The sequence below is a fragment of the Odocoileus virginianus genome, chromosome 24, assembly GCF_023699985.2.
Source record: "Odocoileus virginianus isolate 20LAN1187 ecotype Illinois chromosome 24, Ovbor_1.2, whole genome shotgun sequence".
Classification (NCBI taxonomy): domain Eukaryota; kingdom Metazoa; phylum Chordata; class Mammalia; order Artiodactyla; family Cervidae; genus Odocoileus; species Odocoileus virginianus.
The window spans coordinates 16,272,204-16,294,885 of record NC_069697.1 but is presented as its reverse complement, the minus strand read 5'-3'; the positions used below and the strand labels follow the sequence as shown (position 1 = coordinate 16,294,885).

At 37.2% G+C, this 22,682-nt stretch overlaps 1 protein-coding gene and 1 long non-coding RNA gene across 4 annotated transcripts in view; both read right to left on the bottom strand.

Moving 5' to 3' along the window:
- The window catches only part of TMTC3 (transmembrane O-mannosyltransferase targeting cadherins 3), a 60,787-nt gene that overhangs the window by 32,641 nt on the left and 5,464 nt on the right, over positions 1–22,682 (bottom strand). For all 3 annotated transcript variants that reach the window (XM_070454305.1, XM_020889029.2, XM_020889028.2), the window contains exons 2-5: positions 9,014–9,230; positions 5,978–6,196; positions 4,578–4,677; positions 8–123 (exon numbers count right to left, since the gene is read on the bottom strand). In XM_070454305.1, coding sequence (XP_070310406.1) covers positions 8–123; positions 4,578–4,677; positions 5,978–6,196; positions 9,014–9,211 — 633 coding nt within the window. In that variant the 5' untranslated portion in view covers positions 9,212–9,230. The remainder of the gene's footprint in view (positions 1–7; positions 124–4,577; positions 4,678–5,977; positions 6,197–9,013; positions 9,231–22,682) is intronic.
- Positions 6,429–8,996, bottom strand: LOC139030804 (uncharacterized). The gene is made up of 2 exons (XR_011483191.1): positions 8,270–8,996; positions 6,429–8,101 (listed from the first exon to the last, which is right to left on the bottom strand). It is a non-coding gene; the product is annotated as an uncharacterized lncRNA (long non-coding RNA).

Below are 22,682 nucleotides of genomic sequence, written 5' to 3'. Positions count from 1 at the left end.
TCCTTACCCCTTGGGCAATAAATACTTCATATACACAGCAAATTCCCACAACTGTTATTCCTTGTTCTTTACACAGTGTTGCAACAGCCACTAAAAAAACTGTCAATGCAATTGGAGTCCACGCTACAATTCAGGAACAGAAAAATATAAAAACACACAAAAACAATTTTATAATATCATAAAAAGACAACAATTAGATATTACTGAAAAACTTCAAATGTTGTAAGCAATTTTTGCTTTATATATTCAAAACAGCATATTAATATATATAATTCAAACTAAAAAACTTTTGTGAAGAGGAAAACTACCTAATCAAATGCTAACATTTAAAAACGAAGGTAGGGTGGCCAATTTGGAAAAGAGAAATTTAGTGTTGAGTGCAGTGATTAATGAACTATCAATCTGAAATGAAGATAAATATCTGAAATTATCATAGAGATATCTATATACTTTATTATATTTGTAAGCAATTAAAAATTTGAAACTGAAAACTACTGGGCAAAGTACATTACCACTGTTACTGGGAAAAAAAAAAGATGAGGAAAACTAAAACAGGTTAACAATATGCATTTAAATCAATACTATAACAAAAATTTGTAATAGAATATTCACAGATTCTATTTAAGGGGAAAATTTACATTCATCAATTGTGAGTAAGTGTCTTTTGTACTATGTGCTTCTACTTAGTAGTAATCTTAGATTAAAGAATAATGAATTGTGAGACTAATCTGGATTTACCATTAATTTGCTTTGGGATTTTAGGCAACGGTTTTGAGCTTCAGCTTTCTTATCGGAAAATATGATTTATAACTCTTCCACATGGTAGAATGACTGTGTGAACTCAGTTTTTAATAAGAACATTAATCAAATAAAACTCAAATAACTGACTTAAATTCAAGTATAAATAACAGAATTCATGAAGCTATTACATTTTTATTTTGTCATTGGGTTTAATATAGAACTGTTTTCGAAATCATTTTCAATTTTGAAGAACTCTATAGATTAAAATTACCTAAAAAGAAAAAAAGAAAAAAACAAACCTAGAACACCATTAGAAGTATTGAGTATAAGAGTATTCCTTCTTCAGAAAGTCTCTCATATTCTAGTTAGGCCCAAACCATTAATATTAATGTAACAGATTCTACTAAGGGCTGAATTATCTGGCTAAAAGTCAACAAGAAATTCACAGAGCCAAGAAATTAGTAGATGATTATTTACAAAACAAATTGAACCAAAAGCTGGACCTTGAAGGACATATAAGACATGAAAAAACTGGGAAAGGGGTATGTATGAATAAAGGAGTAGAGAAGGGAATAAGCTTGGCAAGTGAAGGATACAGAGAATATAGTATGACTGAAATGGTAAGCGTATAATAAAAAAAGAAGGAAACAATGGCCTTGATAACAGGTATATTAAACAGTTTAGATAACCAGTTTAGTGTATTTCATTGCATTTCAATCACTCTATGGGATATGAGGGCAGTTGCAATCATATTCAAGACGAGGAAAGAATTTTGGAGGTTTAACCAGAGTCATAGAGTAAGCAGACCATGACTTTAACTAGGTTCTTCTCATATTAAATACAAAACTAAATACAAAACTTGCTAATTTGTATTATACTTTCACTCCAAGGAATAGAAACCAAACAGCTGCATTCCATGATGCTGGATTTAATTTAAGCAACTAATAGTTCTAATAAAGGCAAAAGTTTTGCTAAAACCAGTCACTTTAGTTCTTCAACCTTTGGTGACTATGAACGTACACACTGATTTTTATAATCAGATCTCTGTGGCTGAAGTCACTATGGTGATTTAGTCCCAAGTAAGTACTCCTGCTAAATAAATTGACATTAAAAAAAAATACATATGTTAAGTATAGAATCAATTTCAATAATTAAAATTTATTCCAATTTCAAACACAGGTTTCCAAGCTGATTTTACATGTGTAAAGACACATATCTTCGGTGATCATGTATTTATTTTTAGTGATTTTTAGTATTTAGACATTTGCAGGGGTCATGTATGGACGTGAGAGTAGGACCATAAAGAAGGCTGAGTGGCGAAGAATCGATGCTTTTGAACTGTGGTGTTGGGGAAGACTCTAGAGTCCCTGAAGAGCAAGGGGATCAAATCAGTCAATCTTGGAGGAAATCAACCCTGAGTATTCATTGGAAGGACTGATGCTGAAGCTCTGATACTTTGGCCACCTGATGTGAAGAGACGACTCATTGGAAAAGACCTTGATGCTGGGGAAGACAGGGCAGGAGGAGAAGAGGGCAACAAAGGGTGAGATGGCTGGGTGGCAACAACAGTGATCAGAAGCGGCCCTGGGAAGCCTGGAAATTTCCATCTTGGGTTTAATTAAGTCACTGGATGGACACAGTGGCCCTGGTCTTTTTCATTATTAGACAGTGGTCAATAACTTTCAGAGAACATGTGGCCTGAGATCAAAAGCCTTTTAAAATATGATAAGTAGATATCTGAAGGGTACTACAGTTAAAAAAGAGAGAGTACAAACACAATAACATACATTAACTAAATAAGAATTACCTGAAAAGATAAACTAAGAAGTTAAAATAATTTAAAACAAGTGATTCTAAAGGAAATAAAGAAACTGGAATACTGTAATGGTCTTTATCTTCCTGGCTTACTTTGCTCTGTATAATGGGCTCCAGTTTCATCCATCTCATTAGAACTGATTCAAATATACGGAATTTAGAAAGATGGTAACGATAACCCTATATGCAAAACAGAAAAAGAGACTCAGATGTATAGAACAGACTTGTGGACTCTGGGAGAAGGCGAGGGTGGGATGTTTCAAGAGAACAGCATTGAAACATGTATATTATCTAGGGTGAAACAGATCACCAGCCCAGGTTGGGTGCATGAGACAAGTGCTCGGGCCTGGTGCAGTGGGAAGACCCAGAGGGATCGGGTGGAGAGGGAGGTGGGAGGGGGGACCGGGGATGGGGAATACATGTAAATCCATGGCTGATTCATTTCAATGTATGACAAAAACTACTGCAGTGATGTAAAGTAATTAGCCTCCAACTAATAAAAATAAATGGAAAAAAAAAAAAAAGAAACTGGAGTTACAAAGAATAAAAAATTTTTAAAAATAACCAAGTAAAATTACTAAGAATGAAAAAATATAATAAAATGAAAGGCTACTTTAGCTAGAATGAAGAAAGTTTCTCTAAGAGGGAAACCGCTGAGCTGAGGCCTGATGATACAAAGAATATAAGTAACTATGTGAAGATCTGATGGAAGAAAATTCAAGCAAGAGGGAACAGCAAGTGTAGAGGCCAGTGCTTCACCTGTTTGAAGATCAGCAAAGCTTGCTTGGCTATAGTGAAGAGACTGGGGCAAAACTGTAGGAGACACGTTTAGGGAAGTAGGCAGAGGCCTGATTACAGTCTTGAAGTTCACAATATATTCTAAGTTTATCATTCATGTTTAGGATGGTATTTAAAGATGATCTTGGCTTGCAATTCCGTATTAGTTACTGAACTACCTCTCACTGCATGACAGGCAACAGGGAAAATAGGGTTACTGCTTCTGATGAGCCAGGTACAGATTTAAATGCCTTAACATGCTTAACTCAAAATCCTACTCAACAGGTAGAGACTCTTATTACCTACATTTTATAAAGAAACTAAAGCACAGAGGTGATGTAATTTGACCAACACAGTAAATGAAGCTACTAAACGGTGGGCCTGAAACGTGAAACTGGACTCCAGAGGCCATGCTTTTAACCACTTTGCTACGCTGAACCCAAATTGTTTTAAAAAGGCATTATGCGTAGCAGCATAAAGCAAACCTACTCACATGACACGTCTAAGAAGCTGTTTAGCTGAACTGCTTATTTCTTGAAACCTCATTTTCATACATATAAAAATGAGGCTCCTTATCATCAACGCCTTGGGTCTACAGTGAGAACATTCTCCAAGAACACAGGGAAAAAACCTCAGAAATAAATTTTAAGATTAACCAGATTAAGACCATTATGTGAAGTCCCTTTCATGTTCACTGTATCCACAGTCTTTAAAAATCATTTTTATTGCCTGGAATTTGTTTTCTGACAATGCCAAGCATCACTAGGACCAGTGGGCTAATGTATACAAGGCATTTTCCAATGCAGATGACATAGAGGGGAGTCAATGAAAAGCTGAACTATGATCGACACAATGAAAGTTATACTCTAAGAGGATTTTAATCTTGCCTAAACAATACACATTATACCCTTCACAGGCGTTATTTATAGAAAGACAACTAAGTATTGCTACTTTAATTATTTGGAGGTAATGGCAGACAGAACTAAGAATAACCCTAAAACTCCTATATTCTAGGGAAATTTTAAAAAATTAGATCAACTAGAAATTGCTAGTCATGATAAAATATAAACTACACTCAATTTTTAATACTGACAATATTGCATACTTTTCTTATGTCCATAGATGCTAAAGTAACATGATATATAAACACCAAATATGGCATAATAAGAACCACTTGAAGTAAATACAAATTACTTGATTGAGTTTTACAGCTAAAGGAAAAGTATTGAATATTAGACATTTACCTATGGAATTATCTGGTCCTTTAGATTTAGTATATGACAAAAATGCAGCTAGAAAAAAGATAGATGACAGAAGTTCTGCTCTTCCTACAACACCTGTTACCTAGAAAGCGAAAGGCAGGGGGGTCCATATTAATGAAAAGCGTTTTGAAATTTTAACTATATATAATTGCAACAGCAGTTTAATTAGAAATTAAGCTGCTGTAACTTTTCAAGTGCACAATTCTGTTTTTTAGGCATACCTTGAGTGCCCTCATGTGGTGAATTTATATATCTTACATAAAAATATATTCATCAGTAACTATTAGCTTTTATTATTTTAACTATCAATAATTACAGACTCTGAGGAAGTTGCAGAAATAGTATAGAGAAGTCCTGTTTACCCTTTACCCAGCTTCCTTCAACAGTAACATCTTACACAAATATACAGTATACCATCTAGACTTAGTTTTTTTTTTAAAATACAAGTGTTCTTAAAATATAAGTATATAACAAACTCAATACATCATATCTCACAAATAAAATCTGCAAAGTTTAAAAAGACAATACACTTTAAAATATTCTTTTAAACTTAAAAAAATTTAAATATTAAAATCCTCCCAAACTCTCTGAAGTATTCTGAACTCACTATAAAACTTAAAACAACCTATTATTTTTGTAGATGTATAGAAAAATGTTCAGTTAAATACCAAAAGGTTCAGGATATTGGGAGAAACACACAACGACACTGCAACACACACACACACACACACCCCTCTGCCAAGTTTAAACATACAGACTACTGTTTCAAACTAAAAGCTTATAATAAAACAATTGAATAGAGTCCTCCTTGCTCTGCTGAGAGGCAACTTTGGAGTCTCAAGATTACCAAATTAAGTAAGGTTATAATTTGAATATGTGTTGGTCATGAGTAATACTGGCAATAGTAGAGACAGTGCCCAATTTTTAAACATAAAGTAATAAATAATATGAAATTACTGAGCATCATTTGTTAGGATGTCTGCTTATGTTTGCATGTATTCTGATACATTTTCATGCCTTACATAAGTTTCTACTATTTTCTGTCCTTTGAAACACAAACAAAGCCAAGTTGACAAATTCTTAAAATCTTTATTCACACACAAAGAAAATTTGCAATGAAAAGAACTGTATTCATTTACATTTTACATTGCTAAAGCTGATTACATGCTATACTCATGAATAAATGTTTATGTTTCAAAAATTGTTTTAAATTGAAAAATTTTACACAATATGAAAGCTATATCCAGTGCACTCGAAGGTAAGACACTGTGTCAACTTAAGGAGTCTTTAAATACTTGAAGTCATAGTTAGTTTTTTTTCCTTAAAAATATATACCATTATAGTCATGTGTAGGAATAATGCAAAAAATAAATTTTACTTACTGCTTCCGTGTGTATTGGGTGCACTGCAAAAAGTAAAGAGGCAATCATACTACTCTGGTTATTCAGAAAAAGTCTGCAGACTTTAAGAAATATCACACTAACCACAGCATGAAAAATCATATTTAGGAGATGATATGACATTGGTGTTAGTTCACTGAACAGATAATTTAAGCGAAATGTCAATACTGTTAAGGGACGGTAAGACTTGTGGCTTCTCTCCTATAAGGAAAAAAAAGTCATTGATTATTAAAGTATCTTGGTTCTCCTGGACACACAAACTAATCACTGCTTTTACTACTAAAGAATCTACATTTGGCTGAGAAATAACAATAAAATAATGACTTCTCAAGAATAACACAAATATAAAAGATAGCTTTATGTGTTTTGTGTGTGTGTGTGTGTGTGTGTGTGTGTGTTTTTCCTACTTGTCCAAAAACAAGGTGATCTCCTCTTTGATATATAGTTGAGTTCAGTTCAATTGCTGAGTCATGTCTGATTCTGCAACCCCATGGACTGCAGCATGCCAGGCTGCCCTGCCCATCTCTTATGATGCCATATACATATGTGTATCAGTGTGTATATACATACATACATATATATATATATACACACACACGCTGGTATACAGTAATCAAAGAAAAGAAGAAAAACATTTGACTACTAATTCCTCTTCAATACACAGATTAAGAAAACAGGATAACAGTGGCATTAATCAAATTGTAGAACAGGATTTCCCTCCAAAGCCTGTTTCCCAAACTTTTACCAAAAAGCATTCATGTAACTGGTGGCTAGATTTTCAAAAGGAAATGTAAGAATAGAATGATTACCCAGTGCAATTTAAATAACAATGATTCAAAAATGCACTGCCTAGTTGTCTTATGAAAATATACCTCCATAATGTATAAACCTGAATATATTAAACCAAAAATTCCTAAGTACTACACAGGGAGTGATATAAGAGAAAAACTTTCTTAAAGAATAGACATCTTTTTTACAATAGAGCTATTGTAGTCTCTACTTGTAGTAGATCAAATTTTATGTTAGGGACTGAATTTCTTTATAAACAAAAGTTACATTTAACAAGAAATATTTTTACTCTAAGAGAAAATCAAAGCAGATTAAGAATAAAACACAAGTTAAAAAGATAGAAAATATTATCCTAGTCATTTTTTTGTAATTTTATACAAAGGCATCCACACTCACATTCCTTGCTCTCCTACCTCTACCGTATTTCGCTATAACCCTGTTTTATAGCTATAGACTTAAACCTGCTCGTCCCCAACAGGGAACACTGGGAAGCACAAGAACCAAACACTACCCATTTTGAAACTAAGAGCATTTTAATATCTCCATCTGTACTGACTACATACAACATGAGAGCTACCTACCTTGAATGTTTTTCTTTTTTTTGCCTAATTGCTATACATCCTTCAGATTTCACCTCAAACATATAGACTGTTTTTAAGGCAATGTATTAAACTGAAATCACTTATACCAGAAAGCACCTTTTAAGGTCAAAATATAATGTCATGATTAAAACCACAGTAGATACTAGTATAATTTGAGGACAGAGGGTATGGGTACAGGGGAATGAATTATCTAGAAAATAATGTAGTAATTATCAAGACAATAATATCATGACAGGACCATATTTTCCCCTTGGTATCAAAAGACATTTCTTCTAAAGGCTTGAACTGGGTGAGAATAGAAAGGCTGCAGGAAAATAACCTGCTTCTCTAGTAGGAAAAAATAATACTTGTTTGTGACTGAAAGAATGAAAGGTTCCATACCCCCTCTTGAGAAGTTTCCAAGTGTGGAGAATTTGGAAAGGGGCCGTGAATGACAAATGACAAGAAGAGCGTTACATGCTGTGTGTCACCAACCATGTGCTACGTGTTACAGACAGATTAACTAATGAAGCCTCGAAGCTTATTCTTTTATAGCTCAGGAAAATACCTCATCACCTAAAAGCTGTGTTCCCACCTACTTCACACAGCTTTTATATCAGACAACTAAGTTTAGAATCCAGTCTATATGATCCCAAGATGTTTGGTCCCTAATAGTTTAACACTGACCTTCAAAATAAAGTTACTAGCAAAGGAAAAATACCTTTATAAAAACAACCTACCCAGAGGGATCGGGTGGAGAGGGAGGTGGGAGGGGGGACTGGGATGGGGAATACATGTAAATCCATGGCTAATTCATTTCAATGTATAACAAAAACTATTGTAATGATGTAAAGTAATTAGCCTCCAACTAATAAAAATAAAAAAAAAATAAAAAAAAAACAACCTAAACTTTTGGGTTCTCAGTATAAAATCAAAATAATTATCACATATGAGATATGGCACAAGTTAAAATTTTTAATAAATCTTTTCTGCAGAAAAATAGTTAATATGTGTACTTCACATTTTTACTCAATCTATATTGAAGCTATATAATTTTTAAATGGTTGATGCTTAGTTGCTCAGTCGTGTCCGACTCTTTGCAACTCTATGGACTGCAGCCCGTTGTGCTCCTCTGTCCATGGTGAGTCTCCAGGCAAGAATACTGGAGTGGGTTGCCATGCCCTCCTCCAGAGGATCCGCCCAACCGAGGGATCGAACCCAGGTCTCCCACATTGCAGGTGGATTCTTTACCAGCTGAGCCACCAGGGAAGCCCTTTCAAATGGTTAAATATACTAGAAATAGTTATCTCCTTGGCTTGACTCATAAGAAAGAAAAAAGAAATGAAGTCAGTTAGCAAGAAATAGATATGTATTGCCCTTATTGTTCTCCTAATACATTTGGTTTTTACACACACATTAGTTTTAAAACATTTAAGCCAAGGTACACAATCAAGGAAAGTATCAGGTACTACTTTAAAAATGATAATCATGTTTTCCGCTTCCTATCTCATTTATTACAAACATTCATGTCTTATATAAAATTTCTGAGGAAGAACTCTACAATTGTCATGATGACAATGTAGCCAAAATATAAGAACTAAACTACCAAAACATTTTAAAATCTGAGATACATATAATTCATACTTACTTCAGACATAGGGGTCCCCCAGAAATCATTCTGAAATAAAGTTTTTAAAGGTGTAGATGGATGCAGGTCTTTATTATCCAGTATTGCTGAAACATCGTCAAAAACAAAACCACAAAACAGGCTGTTCCAATAGCAAACAGCAACCACACCAACTATTAAGGTTACTTCTTTGAGGTTAATATCAGCCATCTTTTCCATAAGCACTCGTGGACAGTATCTGGGGAAAAGAACATGAAGATACAATGAAATAGTGAAGTTGCTCAGTCGTGCGCGACTCTTTGTGATCTGATGGACTGTAGCCCATCAGGCTCCTCCATTCATGGAATTTCCCAGGCAAGAGTACTGGAGTGGGTTGCCATTTTCTTCTCCAGGAGATCTTCCTAACCTAGGGATCAAACCCAGGTCTCTTGCATTGCAAGCAGACGCTTTACCCTCTGAGGCACGCAGGAAGCCCAAAATGAAATAAACAACATTTAAAAAAAAAAAAAAGTACAGTTTTAATAGAAGGATAATAAGTAAAATAAAGACAAAATGTGAATTCTCACAGAGAATTAATTCTTTAAAACACAGTTCAAAAGCCATCCACCTAAGAAGCATTAGTAGACCACCTCTCCATATTCCTAAGGTAGAAGGCAATGGCAACCCACTCCAGTACTCTTGTGTGGAAAATTCCATGGATGGAGGAGCCTGGTAGGCTACAGTCCATGGAGCTGCAAAGAGTCGGAGAGGACTGAGCAACTTCACTCATTCACTCACTCACTCTCTTTCATGTGTGTTTTCATACCTCTACTACAGTTGTTTATCGCATCAATCAATCTTTAAGCCTATCTCTTTAGCTAACTAGATAGCTAACTTCTTCAGCTGTCACAGGTCAGGTTACCTGGGAAACAAAGATAACTAAAGAAAATCTGGTATGATATGTCCCAGCAGGATCTAAATGAATCCTTGTGGGAAAACAAATGCATACTTTAAAAGACACTGAGCATGGGTTTTCTAAAATGTAGATAAATCTCAAGTTTTAATACCTTATGAATCTAAAGATCAACTATTACTTAAATCAAGAGTCCAAACTTGTAGCCTGAAGCCTTGCTCAGATTGATCAAGTCTTTTTAAAATATCTGTCTTGAATGCCTTTAAGCTCACTGTATACTAGCCAGTTTAACTACAGTTCCATTATCTTTCACTGAGGTTGAGTTATTCGATGGATTTATGTTATCTGCTTGGCCCCTGGGGTATAGAAAGTTTATGATCCAGATATAAACTATGGTTTTCCTTTTTCCCAATGTAACAAAAACCTTTAATCTACAGACTGGCCTTCATTCATATATGACAATGCATAATTTAAGTCACTGCTTTAAAAAGAATCCAGTGAGAGAATGTTTATAGAGTAGAAAGAACTATATGAACTGGAGATTACTGAAGAAACAACCCTATTATAAAAATAAGGATGGAAGGCACTGTAAGAAAGTGAGCTGATGAATTACTTTTCTAGCTTGAGCAGTGTCATTAGCATAGCTTTAGTTTATCACTTGTGGAGGGAAGAATAAGGTCCTCCCCAAATATGTAAATCATCTTAACCTGTGAATATGTTATTTTACATAGCAAAAGAGACTTCACAAGTGGGACTAAATTTAGGATTTTGAGATGAGGAAATTATCCTGGACCATCTAGGTGGGCCAATTCAATGAAAAGTCACAAGTGAATGAGGGACACAGGAGAGTCAAAATAAAAAAGCAGAGGTCAGAGTGATATGATGGTTAGCTGGGGGCCACAAGCAGCACAGCAGAAGCTAGGACAGGCAAAGAAACACAGTATTCATCAGAGTTCCTCAAAGGACTACAGCCCTGTTGAGGATCTGACTTCCAGAACTGTAAAGTAATAAATCTGTTATTTTAAGCTACCACATTTGTGGCATGTGTTATAGTAGGAACAGGAAATTAATGTATCACTCACAGAGCCAGAAGATCTGGAACCTGAGCTAAATCTGTAGGAGTTCTGGTCAGATCAGAGAACAACAACAACAGGCTTCAAATCAGATGTAAAATTTGTATAAAAATGCATATACAAGAGCCTATGAGAAGGTATTAAACTATTTTAGTTACGAAAACTTTGAAGTGAAGTTCCTCAATCGTGTCTGACTCTTTGGGACTCCATGGACTGTAGACTACTGTGCTCCTCCATCCATGAGATTTTCCAGGCAACAGTACTGGAGTGGGCTGTCATTTCGTTCTCCAGAGGATCTTCCTGACCCAAGGATTGAACCTGGGTCTCCCGCACTGTAAGCAGATGCTTTATTGTCTGAGCCACCACTTTAGACGACATTAAACCTTTTAAGTGCTGCACTCAATATGCCAGCAAATTTGGAAAACTCAGCAGTGGCCACAGGACTGGAAAAGTTCAGTTTTCATTCCAATCCCAAAGAAAGGCAATGCCAAAGAATGCTCAAACTACCTCACAATTGCACTCATCTCACACACTAGCAAAGTAATGCTCAAAATTCTCCAAGCCAGGCTTCAAAAGTACGTGAAGTGTGAACTTCCAGATGTTCAAGCTGGATTTAGAAAAGTCAGAGGAATCAGAGATTAAATTGCCAACATCTGTTGGATCATCGAAAAAGCAAGAGAGTTCCAGAAAAACATCTACTTCTGCTTTATTGACCATGACAAAGCCTCTTGACTGTGTGGATCACAATAAACTGTGAAAAATTCTTCAAGAGATGGGAATACCAGACCACCTGACGTGCTTCTTGAGAAATCTGTATGCAGGTCAAGAAGCAACAGTTAGAACTAGACACGGAACAACAGACTGGTTCCAAATAGGGAAAGGAGTATGTCAAGGCTGTGTATTGTCACCCTGTTTGTTTAACTTACATGCAGAGTACATTATGAGAAACGCTGGGCTGGAAGAAGCAAAAGCTGGAATCAAGATTGCCCAGAGAAATATCAACAACCTCAGATATGCAAATGACACCACCCTTATGACAGAAAGTGAAAAAGAACTAAAGAGCCTCTTGATGAAAGTGAAAGAGGAGAGTGAAAAAGTCGGCTTAAAACTCAACATTCAGAAAACTAAGATCATGGGTATCTGGTCCCATCACTTCATGGCAAATAGATGGGGAAACAATGGAAACAGTGACAGACTTTTTTTGGGGGGGCTTCAAAATCACTGCAGATGGTGACTGCAGTCATGAAATTAAAAGACGCTTACTCTTTGGAAGGAAAGTTATGACCAACTCAGACAGCTTATTAAAAAGTAGAGACATCACTTTGCCAAAAAAGGTCTGTCTAGTCAAAGCTATGATTTTTCCAGTAGTCATGTACGGATGTTAAGAGTTGGACTATAAAGAAAGTTGAGCACCAAAGAATTGGTGCTTTTGAACTGTGGTGTTGGAAAAGACTCTTGAGAGTCCCTTGGACTGCAAGGAGATGCAACCAGTCCATCCTAAAGGAAATCAGTCCTGAATATTCAGTGGAAGGGCTGATGTTAAAGCTGAAACTCCAATACTTTGGTCACCTGATGTGAAGAACTGACAGGGTCTTTGAAAAGACCCTGGGGGAGGAGCTAAGATGGCGGAGGAACAGGACGGGGAGACCACTCTCTCCCCTACAAATTCAAAGAATTTGACCGGTCAGAATTTGACATCAGGCGCCCAGAAAAGCAGCCCATCGTCTTCGAAAGGAGGAAGGACAAAATAAAAAAGATAAAAAGAGAGACAAAAGAGCTAGGGACAGAGACCCGTCCTGGGAAGGGAGTCTTAATAGAGGAAGTTTCCAAACACCAGGAAACCCTCACACTGGCGGGTCTGGGGGAAGTTTTCGAATCTCGGAGGGCAACCTAACTGGGAGGAAAAATAAATAAAACTCACAGATTACATGCCTAAAAGCAACTCCGAGCAAAAAAGTACCCCAGACGCCCGCATCCACCACCAGCAAGTGGGGGCGAAACGGAGAGGAGCAGGCGGGATTGCATAGGGTAAGGACCAGGCCCGAATGCCCTGAGGGCAATCGGAGGGAGCTAAGGTGAGATAGCAACTTAAACTGTGGGATAGCAAGAGAGAAAGAGAAAATTAACTGGCCCGAACACACTGCCGGTGGTTTGCAGAACAAAGGGACTGATCAATTCCAGAGAAGAGCTAGCCGGCAGTGGACCGGCCCATCCCCCGCTGGAGGCAGGGGGGAGGTGAAAGGGGCAAACTCGGCCCCAGAGACGGGACCCCTACCACACTGCAAACAGGCCTCCAGTTTCTAACCAAAGACATCCTGAGATTCTGGATGGTCGACATCTGCCAGGAGGGGCGCGGCTAGAGTCCAGCTCCCGAGAACAGACACAAGGCGCATGCACCCGACTCGCACGTGCATGGAAACTGAGGCTGGGACCGCGGAGGGGAGAAGGCTCACCGCACCCGGGAAGAGTGTGCCCGTCAAGCTCCTGGCTGCCTGAGCTGCTCGGGCGGGGAAGGCACAAAACGCAGGCCCGACCGAGTCTGTGCTTTTGTGAAAAACCTGAAAAATGGAACCGCACGCAACGCAGGGCACGCTCCATATAGAGCAGCCGGGAGCCTGAGCAGTGTACTCGGGGAGAGCACACACCCCTGAGCGGGGCAAACCCAGTGTGGCCGGAACACTGTGAGTGCCCCCCCCACACAGCGATATCTGTCTGCAGCGATCCTCCCTCCCAGCAGCACCACTGAACCAGCGAACCTGAACAAGAGACCACCTCTGCCCGCCTGTGTTAGGGCAGAAATTAGACACTGAAGAGACGGCAAAAGAAGTCAAATAAACACAGGTTACCGCTTCAGAACTGACCGTTGCAACAGATTAAAATCACTGTAGGTAACACCGACTACACCGGAAGGGGCCTATAGATATCAAAAAGTGTAAGCTGGAACGAGGAGCTATCTGAAACTGAACCAAACCCACACTGACCGCAACAGCTCCAGAGAAATTCCTAGGTATATTACATTTTTTTTTTAATTAAAAAAATTTTTTTTCTTTTATTTTTTCTCTTTTATTTTCTTTAAAAATTCCTTATTACTCCTCCATTATTCCTTAACTTTAATTTTCATATATTTTTACTATTTTTTTTAATTAGGAAAAAAATTTTTTTTCTTGTTTTATTTTTTTCTCTTATTTTCTTCTAAAGTCCTCTATTACTCCTTAATTTTCATTTTCATTTCACTATAACCTTGTAAAAAAAAAAAAGAAGCCATATTTTTAAACCAAACTTCATATATATTTCTAAAATTTTGTGTTTTTGTTTTTAACATTGTATTTTTAAGAGTCTAACCTCTACTCTAGATTTTTAATCTTTGTTTTTAAGTATTTGATATCAATTTTGGACATTTAAGAATCCAATATTCAGTACCCACTTTTACTCAGGAGTGTGTTTATTACTCTCTCCCCCTTGTGACTCTCCATTTTCTCCCCCAAATCACCTCTATTTCCTCCCTTCCCCTTCTCTTCCCAATCCAATTCTGTGAATCTTTGTGGATGTCTGGGCTACGGAGAACACTTTGGGAACAGAGAACTGCGTAGATCTGTCTCCCTCCTCTTGAGTCCCCCCTTTTCTCCTCCTGCTCACCTCTATCTCCCTCCTCCCTCTCCTCTTCTTCATGTAATGCTGTGAACCTCTCTGGGTGTCCCTCACAGTGGAGAATATTTTCACCATTAACCTAGAAGTTTTATTATCAGTGCTGTATAGTTGGAGAAGTCTTGAGACTACTGGAAGAATAAGACTGAAATCCAGAGGCAGGAGACTTAAGCCCAAAACCTGAGAAAACCAGAGAACTCCTGACTACATGGAACATTAAGTAATAAGAGACCATCCAAAAGCCTCCATACCTACACTGAAACCAACCACCACCCAAGAGCCAATAAGTTCCACAGCAAGACATTCCACGCAAATTCTCCAGCAACACAGGAACATAGCCCTGAGCGTCAACATACAGGCTGCCCAAAGTCACACCTAACACATAGACCCATCTCAAACTCATTACTGGACACTCCATTGCACTCCAGAGAGAAGAAATCCAGTTCCACACACCAGAGCACTGACTCAAGCTTCCCTAACCAGGAAACCTTCACAAGTCAATCATCCAACCCCACCCACTGGGTGAAACCTCCACAATAAAAAGGAACCACAGACCACCAGAATACAGAAAGCCCACTCCACCAGCAATCTAAACAAGATGAAAAGGCAGAGAAATACCCAACAGGTAAAGGAACATGAAAAATGCCCACCAAGTCAAACAAAAGAGGAGGAGATAGGGAATCTACCTGAAAAAGAATTTAGAATAATGATAATAAAAATGATCCAAAATCTTGAAAACAAAATGGAGTTACAGATAAATAGCCTGGAGATAAGGATTGAGAAGATGCAAGAAATGTTTAATGAGGACCTAGAAGAAATAAAAAAGAGTTAATTAAAAATGAATAATGCAATGAGATCAAAAACACTCTGGAGGGAACCAACAGTAGAATAATGGAGACAGAAGATAGGATAAGTGAGGTAGAAGATAAAATGGTGGAAATAAATGAAGCAGAGAGGAATAAAGAAAAAAGAATCAAAAGAAATGAGGACAACCTCAGGGACCTCTGAGACAATGTGAAACGCCCCAACATTCGAATCAGAGGAGTCCCAGAAGAAGAAGACAAAAAGAAAGGCCATGAGAAAACACTCAAGGAGATAATAGCTGAAAACTTCCCTAAAATGGGGAAGGAAATAGCTACACAGGTCCAAGAAACCCAGAGAGTCCCAAACAGGATAAACCCAAGGCGAAACACCCCAAGACACATATTAATCAAATTAACAAAGATCAAACACAAAGAACAAAATATTAAAAGCAGCAAGGGAGAAACAACAAATAACACACAAAGGGATTCCCATAAGGATAACAGCTGATCTTTCAATAGAAACCCTTCAGGCCAGAAGGGAATGGCAGGACATACTTAAAGTAATGAAAGAGAATAACCTACAACCTAGATTACTGTACCCAGCAAGGATCTCATTCAGATATGAAGGAGAGTTCAAAAGCTTTACAGACAAGCAAAAGCTGAGAGAATTCAGCACCACCAAACCAGCTCTTCAACAAATGCTAAAAGATCTTCTCTAGACAGGAAACACAGTAAGGTTGTATAAATGTGAACCCAAAACAACAAAGTAAATGACAACGGGACCATACCTATCAATAATTACCTTAAATGTAAATGGGTTGAATGCCCCAACCAAAAGACAAAGATTGGCTGAATGGATACAAAAACAAGACCCCTATATATGCTGTCTACAAGAGACCCACCTCAAAACAAGGGACACATACAGACTAAAAGTGAAGGGCTGGAAAAAAATATTTCACACAAATGGAGACCAAAAGAAGGCAGGAGTTGCAATACTCATATCAGATAAAATAGATTTTCAAATAAAGGCTGTGAAAAGAGACAAAGATGGACACTACATAATGATCAAAGGATCAATCCAAGAAGAAGATATAACAATTATATATATATATGCACCCAACATAGGAGCACTGCAATATGTAAGGCAAACGCTAATGAGTATGAAAGAGGAAATTAATAGTAACACAATAATAGTGGGATACTTAATACCCCACTCACAACTATGGATAGATCAACTAAACAGAAAATTAACAAGGAAACACAAACTTTAAATGACACAGTGGACCAGCTAGACCTAATTGATATCTATAGGACATTTCACTCCAAAAGAATCAACTTCACCTTTTTCTCAAGTGCACACGGAACCTTCTCCAGAATAGATCACATCCTGGGCCATAAATCTAGCCTTGGTAAATTAAAAAAAGTTGAAATCATTCCAGTCATCTTTTCTGACCACAGTGCAGTAAGATTAGATCTCAATTACAGGAAAAAAATTATTAAAAATTCAAACATATGGAGGCTAAATAACACACTTCTGAATAACCAACAAATCATAGAAGAAATCAAAAAAGAAATCAAAATATGCATAGAAATGAATGCAATGAAAACACAACAACCCAAAACCTATGGGACACTGTAAAAGCAGTGCTAAGGGGAAGGTTCATAGCATTACAGGCTTACCTCAAGAAACAAGAAGAAAGTCAAATAAATAACCTAACTCTACACCTAAAGCAACTAGAGAAGGAAGAAATGAAGAACCCCAGGGTAGTAGAAGGAAAGAAATCTTAAAAATTTGGGCAGAAATAAATGCAAAAGAAACTAAAGAGACCATAGCTAAAATCAACAAAGCTAAAAGCTAGTTTTTTGAAAAAATAAACAAAATTGACAGACCGTTAGCAAGACTTATTAAGAAACAAAGGGAGAAGAACCAAATTAACAAAGTTAGAAATGAAAATGGAGCGATCACTAAGACAACACTGAAATACAAAGGATCATGAGAGACTACTACCAGCAGCTCTATGCCAATAAAATGGACAACTTGGAAGAAATGGCCAAATTCTTAGAAAAGTATAACTTTCCAAAACTGAACCAGAAAGAAATAGAAGATCTTAACAGATGCAACACAAGCAAGGAAATCAAAACTGTAATCAGAAATCTTCCAGCAAACAAAAGTCCAGGACCAGATGGCTTCACAGCTGAATTCTACCAAAAATTTAGAGAAGAGCTAACACCTATCTTACTCAAACTCTTCCAGAAAATTGCAGAAGAAGGTAAACTTCCAAATTCATTCTATGAGGCCACCATCACCCTAATTCCAAAACCAGACAAAGATGCCACAAAAAAAGAGCACTACAGACCAATATCACTGATGAACATAGATACAAAAATCCTTAACAAAATTCTAGCAGACAGAATCCAACAACATATTAAAAAAATCATACATCATGACCAAGTGGGCTTTATCCCAGGAATGCAAAGATTCTTTAATATCCGCAAATCAATCAATGTAATACACCACATTAACAAATTGAAAGATAAAAACCATATGATTATCTCAATAGATGCAGAAAAAGCCTTTGACAAAATTTAACATCCACTTATGATTAAAACTCTCCAGAAAGCAGGAATAGAAGGAACATCCATCAACATAATAAAAGCTATATATGACAAGCCCACAGCAAGCATTACCCTCAATGGTGAAAAACTGAAAGCATTTCTCCTTAAATCAGGAACAAGACAAGGGTGCCCACTCTCACCACTGCTATTCAACATAGTTTTGGAAGTGTTGGTCACAGCAATCAGAGCAGAAAAAGAAGTAAAAGGAATCCAGATAGGAAAAGAAGAGGTGAAACTCTCCCTGTTTGCAGATGACATGATCCTCTACATATAAACCCTCAAGACTCTACCAGAAAACTACTAGAGCTAATCAATATAATAAAGTTGCAGGATATAAAATTAACACACAGAAATCCCTTGCATTCCTATACACTAACAATGAGAAAACAGAAAGAGAAATTAAGGAAACAATACCATTCACGATGGCAACAAAAAGAATAAAATACTTAGGAGTATATCTACCTAAAGAAACAAAAGACCTATACATAGGAAACTATAAAACACTGATGAAAGAAATCAAAGAGGACACAAACAGATGGAGAAACATACCGTGTTCATGGATTGGAAGAATCAATATTGTCAAAATGGCTATACTACCCAAAGCAATCTATAGATTCAATGCAATCCCTATCAAACTACCAACGGTATTTTTCACAGAACTAGAACAAATAATTTCACAATTTGTATGGAAATACAAAAAACCTCGAATAGCCAAAGTAATCTTGAGAAAGAAGAATGGAACTGGAGGAATCAACCTGCCTGACTTCAGACTATACTACAAAGCCACAGTCATCCAGACAGTATGGTACTGGCACAAAGACAGACATATAGATCAGTGGAACAAAATATAAAGCCCAGAGATAAATCCACGAACCTATGGTCACCTTATCTTCGACAAAGGAGGCAAGGATATACAATGGAAAAAAGACAACCTCTTTAACAAGTGGTGCTGGGAAAACTGGTCAACCACCTGTAAAAGAATGAAACTAGAACACTTTGTAACACCATACACAAAAATAAACTCAAAATGGATTAAAGATCTAAATGTAAGACCAGAAACTATAAAACTCCTAGAGGAGAACATACTCAAAACACTCTCTGACATAAATCACAGCATGATCCTCTATGACCCACCTCTCAGAATATTGGAAATAAAAGCAAAAATAAACAAATGGGACCTAATGAAACTTAAAAGTTTTTGCACAACAAAGGAAACTATAAGCAAGGTGAAGAGAGCCCTCAGAATGGGAGAAAATAATAGCAAACGAAGCAACAAAGGATTAATCTCAAAAATATACAAGCAACTCCTGCAGCTCAATTCCAGAAAAAGGAATGACCCAATCAAAAAATGGGCCAAAGAACTAAACAGACATTTCTCCAAAGAAGACAAACAGATGGCTAACAAACACATGAAAATATGCTCAACATCACTCATTACCAGAGAAATGCAAATCAAAACCACAATGAGGTACCATTACATGCCAGTCAGGATGGCTGCTATCCAAAAGTCTACAAGCAATAAATGCTGGAGAGGGTGTGGAGAAAAGGGAACCCTCTTACACTGTTGGTGGGACTGCAAACTAGTACAGCCGCTATGGAGAACAGTGTGGAGATTTCTTAAAAAACTGGAAATAGAACTGCCATATGACCCAGCAATCCCACTTCTGGGCATACACACTGAGGAAACCAGATGTGAAAGAGACACGTGCACCCCAATGTTCATCGCAGCACTGTTTATAATAGCCAGGACATGGAAGCAACCTAGATGCCCATCAGCAGACGAATGGACAAGGAAGCTGTGGTACATATACCCCATGGAATATTACTCAGCCATTAAAAAGAATTCATTTGAATCAGTTCTAATGAGATGGATGAAACTGGAGCCCATTATACAGAGTAAAGTAAGCCAGAAAGATAAAGACTAATATAGTATACTAACACATATATATGGAATTTAGAAAGATGGTAACGATAACCCTATATGCAAAACAGAAAAAGAGACACAGATGTACAGAACAGACTTTTGGACTCTGTGGGAGAAGGCGAGGGTGGGACGTTAGGAGCGAACAGCATCGAAACATGTATATTATCTAGGGTGAAACAGATCACCAGCCCAGGTTGGGTGCATGAGACAAGTGCTCGGACCTGGTGCACTGGGAAGACCCAGAGGAATCGGGTGGAGAGGGAGGTGGGAGGGGGGATCGGGATGGGGAATACATGTAAATCCATGGCTGATTCATGTAGATGTATGACAAAAACCACTACAATATTGTAAAATAATTAGCCTCCAACTAATAAAAATATATGGAGAAAAAAAAAAGAAAAGACCCTGATGCTGGGAAAGATTGAAGGAGGAGGAGAAGGGGACAACTGAGGATGAGATGGTTGGATGGCATCACCGACTCAGTGGACATGAGTTTGAGTAAACTCCAGGAGTTGGTGATGACAGTGAGGCCCGGAGTGCTGCAGTCCATAGGGTTGCAAAGAGTTGGACACAACTGAGGGATTGAACTGACTGACTGACACTTTTTAAAGACATGCTAAATTGAAATCAGCAAATCATAAGGGTAATTAGCTGTACCTTTTTTTTTTCTTTTTCGTTGTTTTTTTTTTTTTTTTTTTTTAGCTGTACCTTTTGAAGATGTATAGAAAAATTATCGAAGGGTTTATCTTGAATCCAGAAGCAATTTAGCATATCTAAATGGTATGGACATGTACACACTTATTATCATGACAAAGTTGATACTGTTTATTTAAAGAGTGGAGAAATCTGCACAATTCTTTCTCAATCACACTAAAATAACAGTTGTTACTTCTTAAAAAAGGAAGGTTATAAATTCACAAGGATAAAGACAATTGGAGAGGTGATCTCAGCACAGTTTGGAAGCTGAAAAGGCAAAAGGATTCCTAAATGACTCAACAAAGCTCTGGAAAGTGAATCCTTAACTGAAGGGGGAAAAGGTGGAAATTTTTCTGCACCCCTTACAGCATCAATCTCAAAAATTGGTGCAAAGGAACTCAAGAAATAGGGTGAGGAACAGATAGATTTGTTAAAGTTTAGACCCCTCTCTTGCTGCATAGAGTCAAGTAAGTTTCCCTCCTACATCAAGGCAGAAGACTGGAGAATTTCTCTCTGAAGCAGGTTAAACAGAGTGTCTGCTACTGGAGACAATAGAAAGGACACAGTGTAGTGAAAATGAGGGTTAAGCTAAAAGTATACTTTTAGACCCTCAGGCTATCTTCTACCATTTGAACCCAGAATCCTGTACAAAAAGAGAGGGTACTAAAATTTTCAGAACGAAATAAGGCAGGTTCCATGCCAAAGGTCAGAATCCAATTAAATCACTTTTTTTTTCACCAACAACACTAACAGCCAGAGGAAAAAAATCCAGAAAACAAAAAGGAAATAATGCTTCAAATTTGTGCTGGATAATCATTTCCAAATTAAAATTTTATTTTAATAAAGTCTAATTTACCAAGTAGGAAAGCAGATTAAAAATGCTGTAAAACATTCAAGGTCTCAAAAACATACCTCCAACAATTCTCCTCTCAGGAAACTAATAAAGACTTATTCTAATAACATGAGGGAGTAACAAACACAAAGATAGGGAAATCAGGAGACAGGGAATCAAACATAAGAGAGTGACAAAGGAAATACCCAAACTACAGCCATTCAAGAAGTAATACCTAGGCAACAACAGAACAAGCCAGCAGGCTATTGAATGACAGTCTCAAGAAGATATAATTGACAGAACACTTGACGCACTTAAACATAGCATGAAGTATGATTTCACATCATGTGTGTCTCTAATTCTGGAGAAGGCAATGGCGCCCCACTCCAGTACTCCAGTGCTCCAGAGCCTGGTGGGCTGCGGTCCGTGGGGTCGTGAAGAGTAGGACACAACTGAGCGACTCCACTTTTACTTTTCACTTTCATGACTGGAGAAGGAAATGGCAACCCACTCCAGTGCTCTTGCCTGGAGAATCCCAGGGGTGCGGAGCCTGGTGGGCTGCGGTCTATGGGGTCGGTCGGACAGAAGCGGACATGACTGAAGCGACTTAGCAGCAGCAGTCTTTAATTCAGGAAAACAAAACAACTCAAGACATTCACCATCAGGTAGTGAAAATCAAGTCTTATGTATGGCGTCAGAAACCTCTCAGGTTGCTGACCAGGTAACACTTGGGGTGACAAACTGCTGCTTGGCTATATGTTTTCACATAAAGAAAGTTTAAAACTAATAGAGAAAAAATAAGTAAATTAAATCGATGGTTTTAATACTTTGAAATTATATATGGGAATAATGTGTATTTGATTTTTAGAGTACTTATAATGTTGAAGAGTATTTAATATATATATATACTAGAAATTTTGATATACTAGCTTCAAAACTGTAAGTTAAAATACAATATTATGCAAAATACATAACATACATAATATTAAATTATTGACCATGCAATTTCTGGATTTAAGACTTTTAGTTGAAAGTATAAGAACTTATAGCCAAATTTACAAATATTGAGATTTTTATAAGGCCAAGGGAGTTGCCATAGTTTTAAGTATAGTTTATTAGCTTTATAGAAGTTGTTTAAATTTTGAGAAAGTTTTGCTTGTTAAGTCAGGCATCTGAAGTCCCTGAATAAAAATGAAAATACTAAAATTA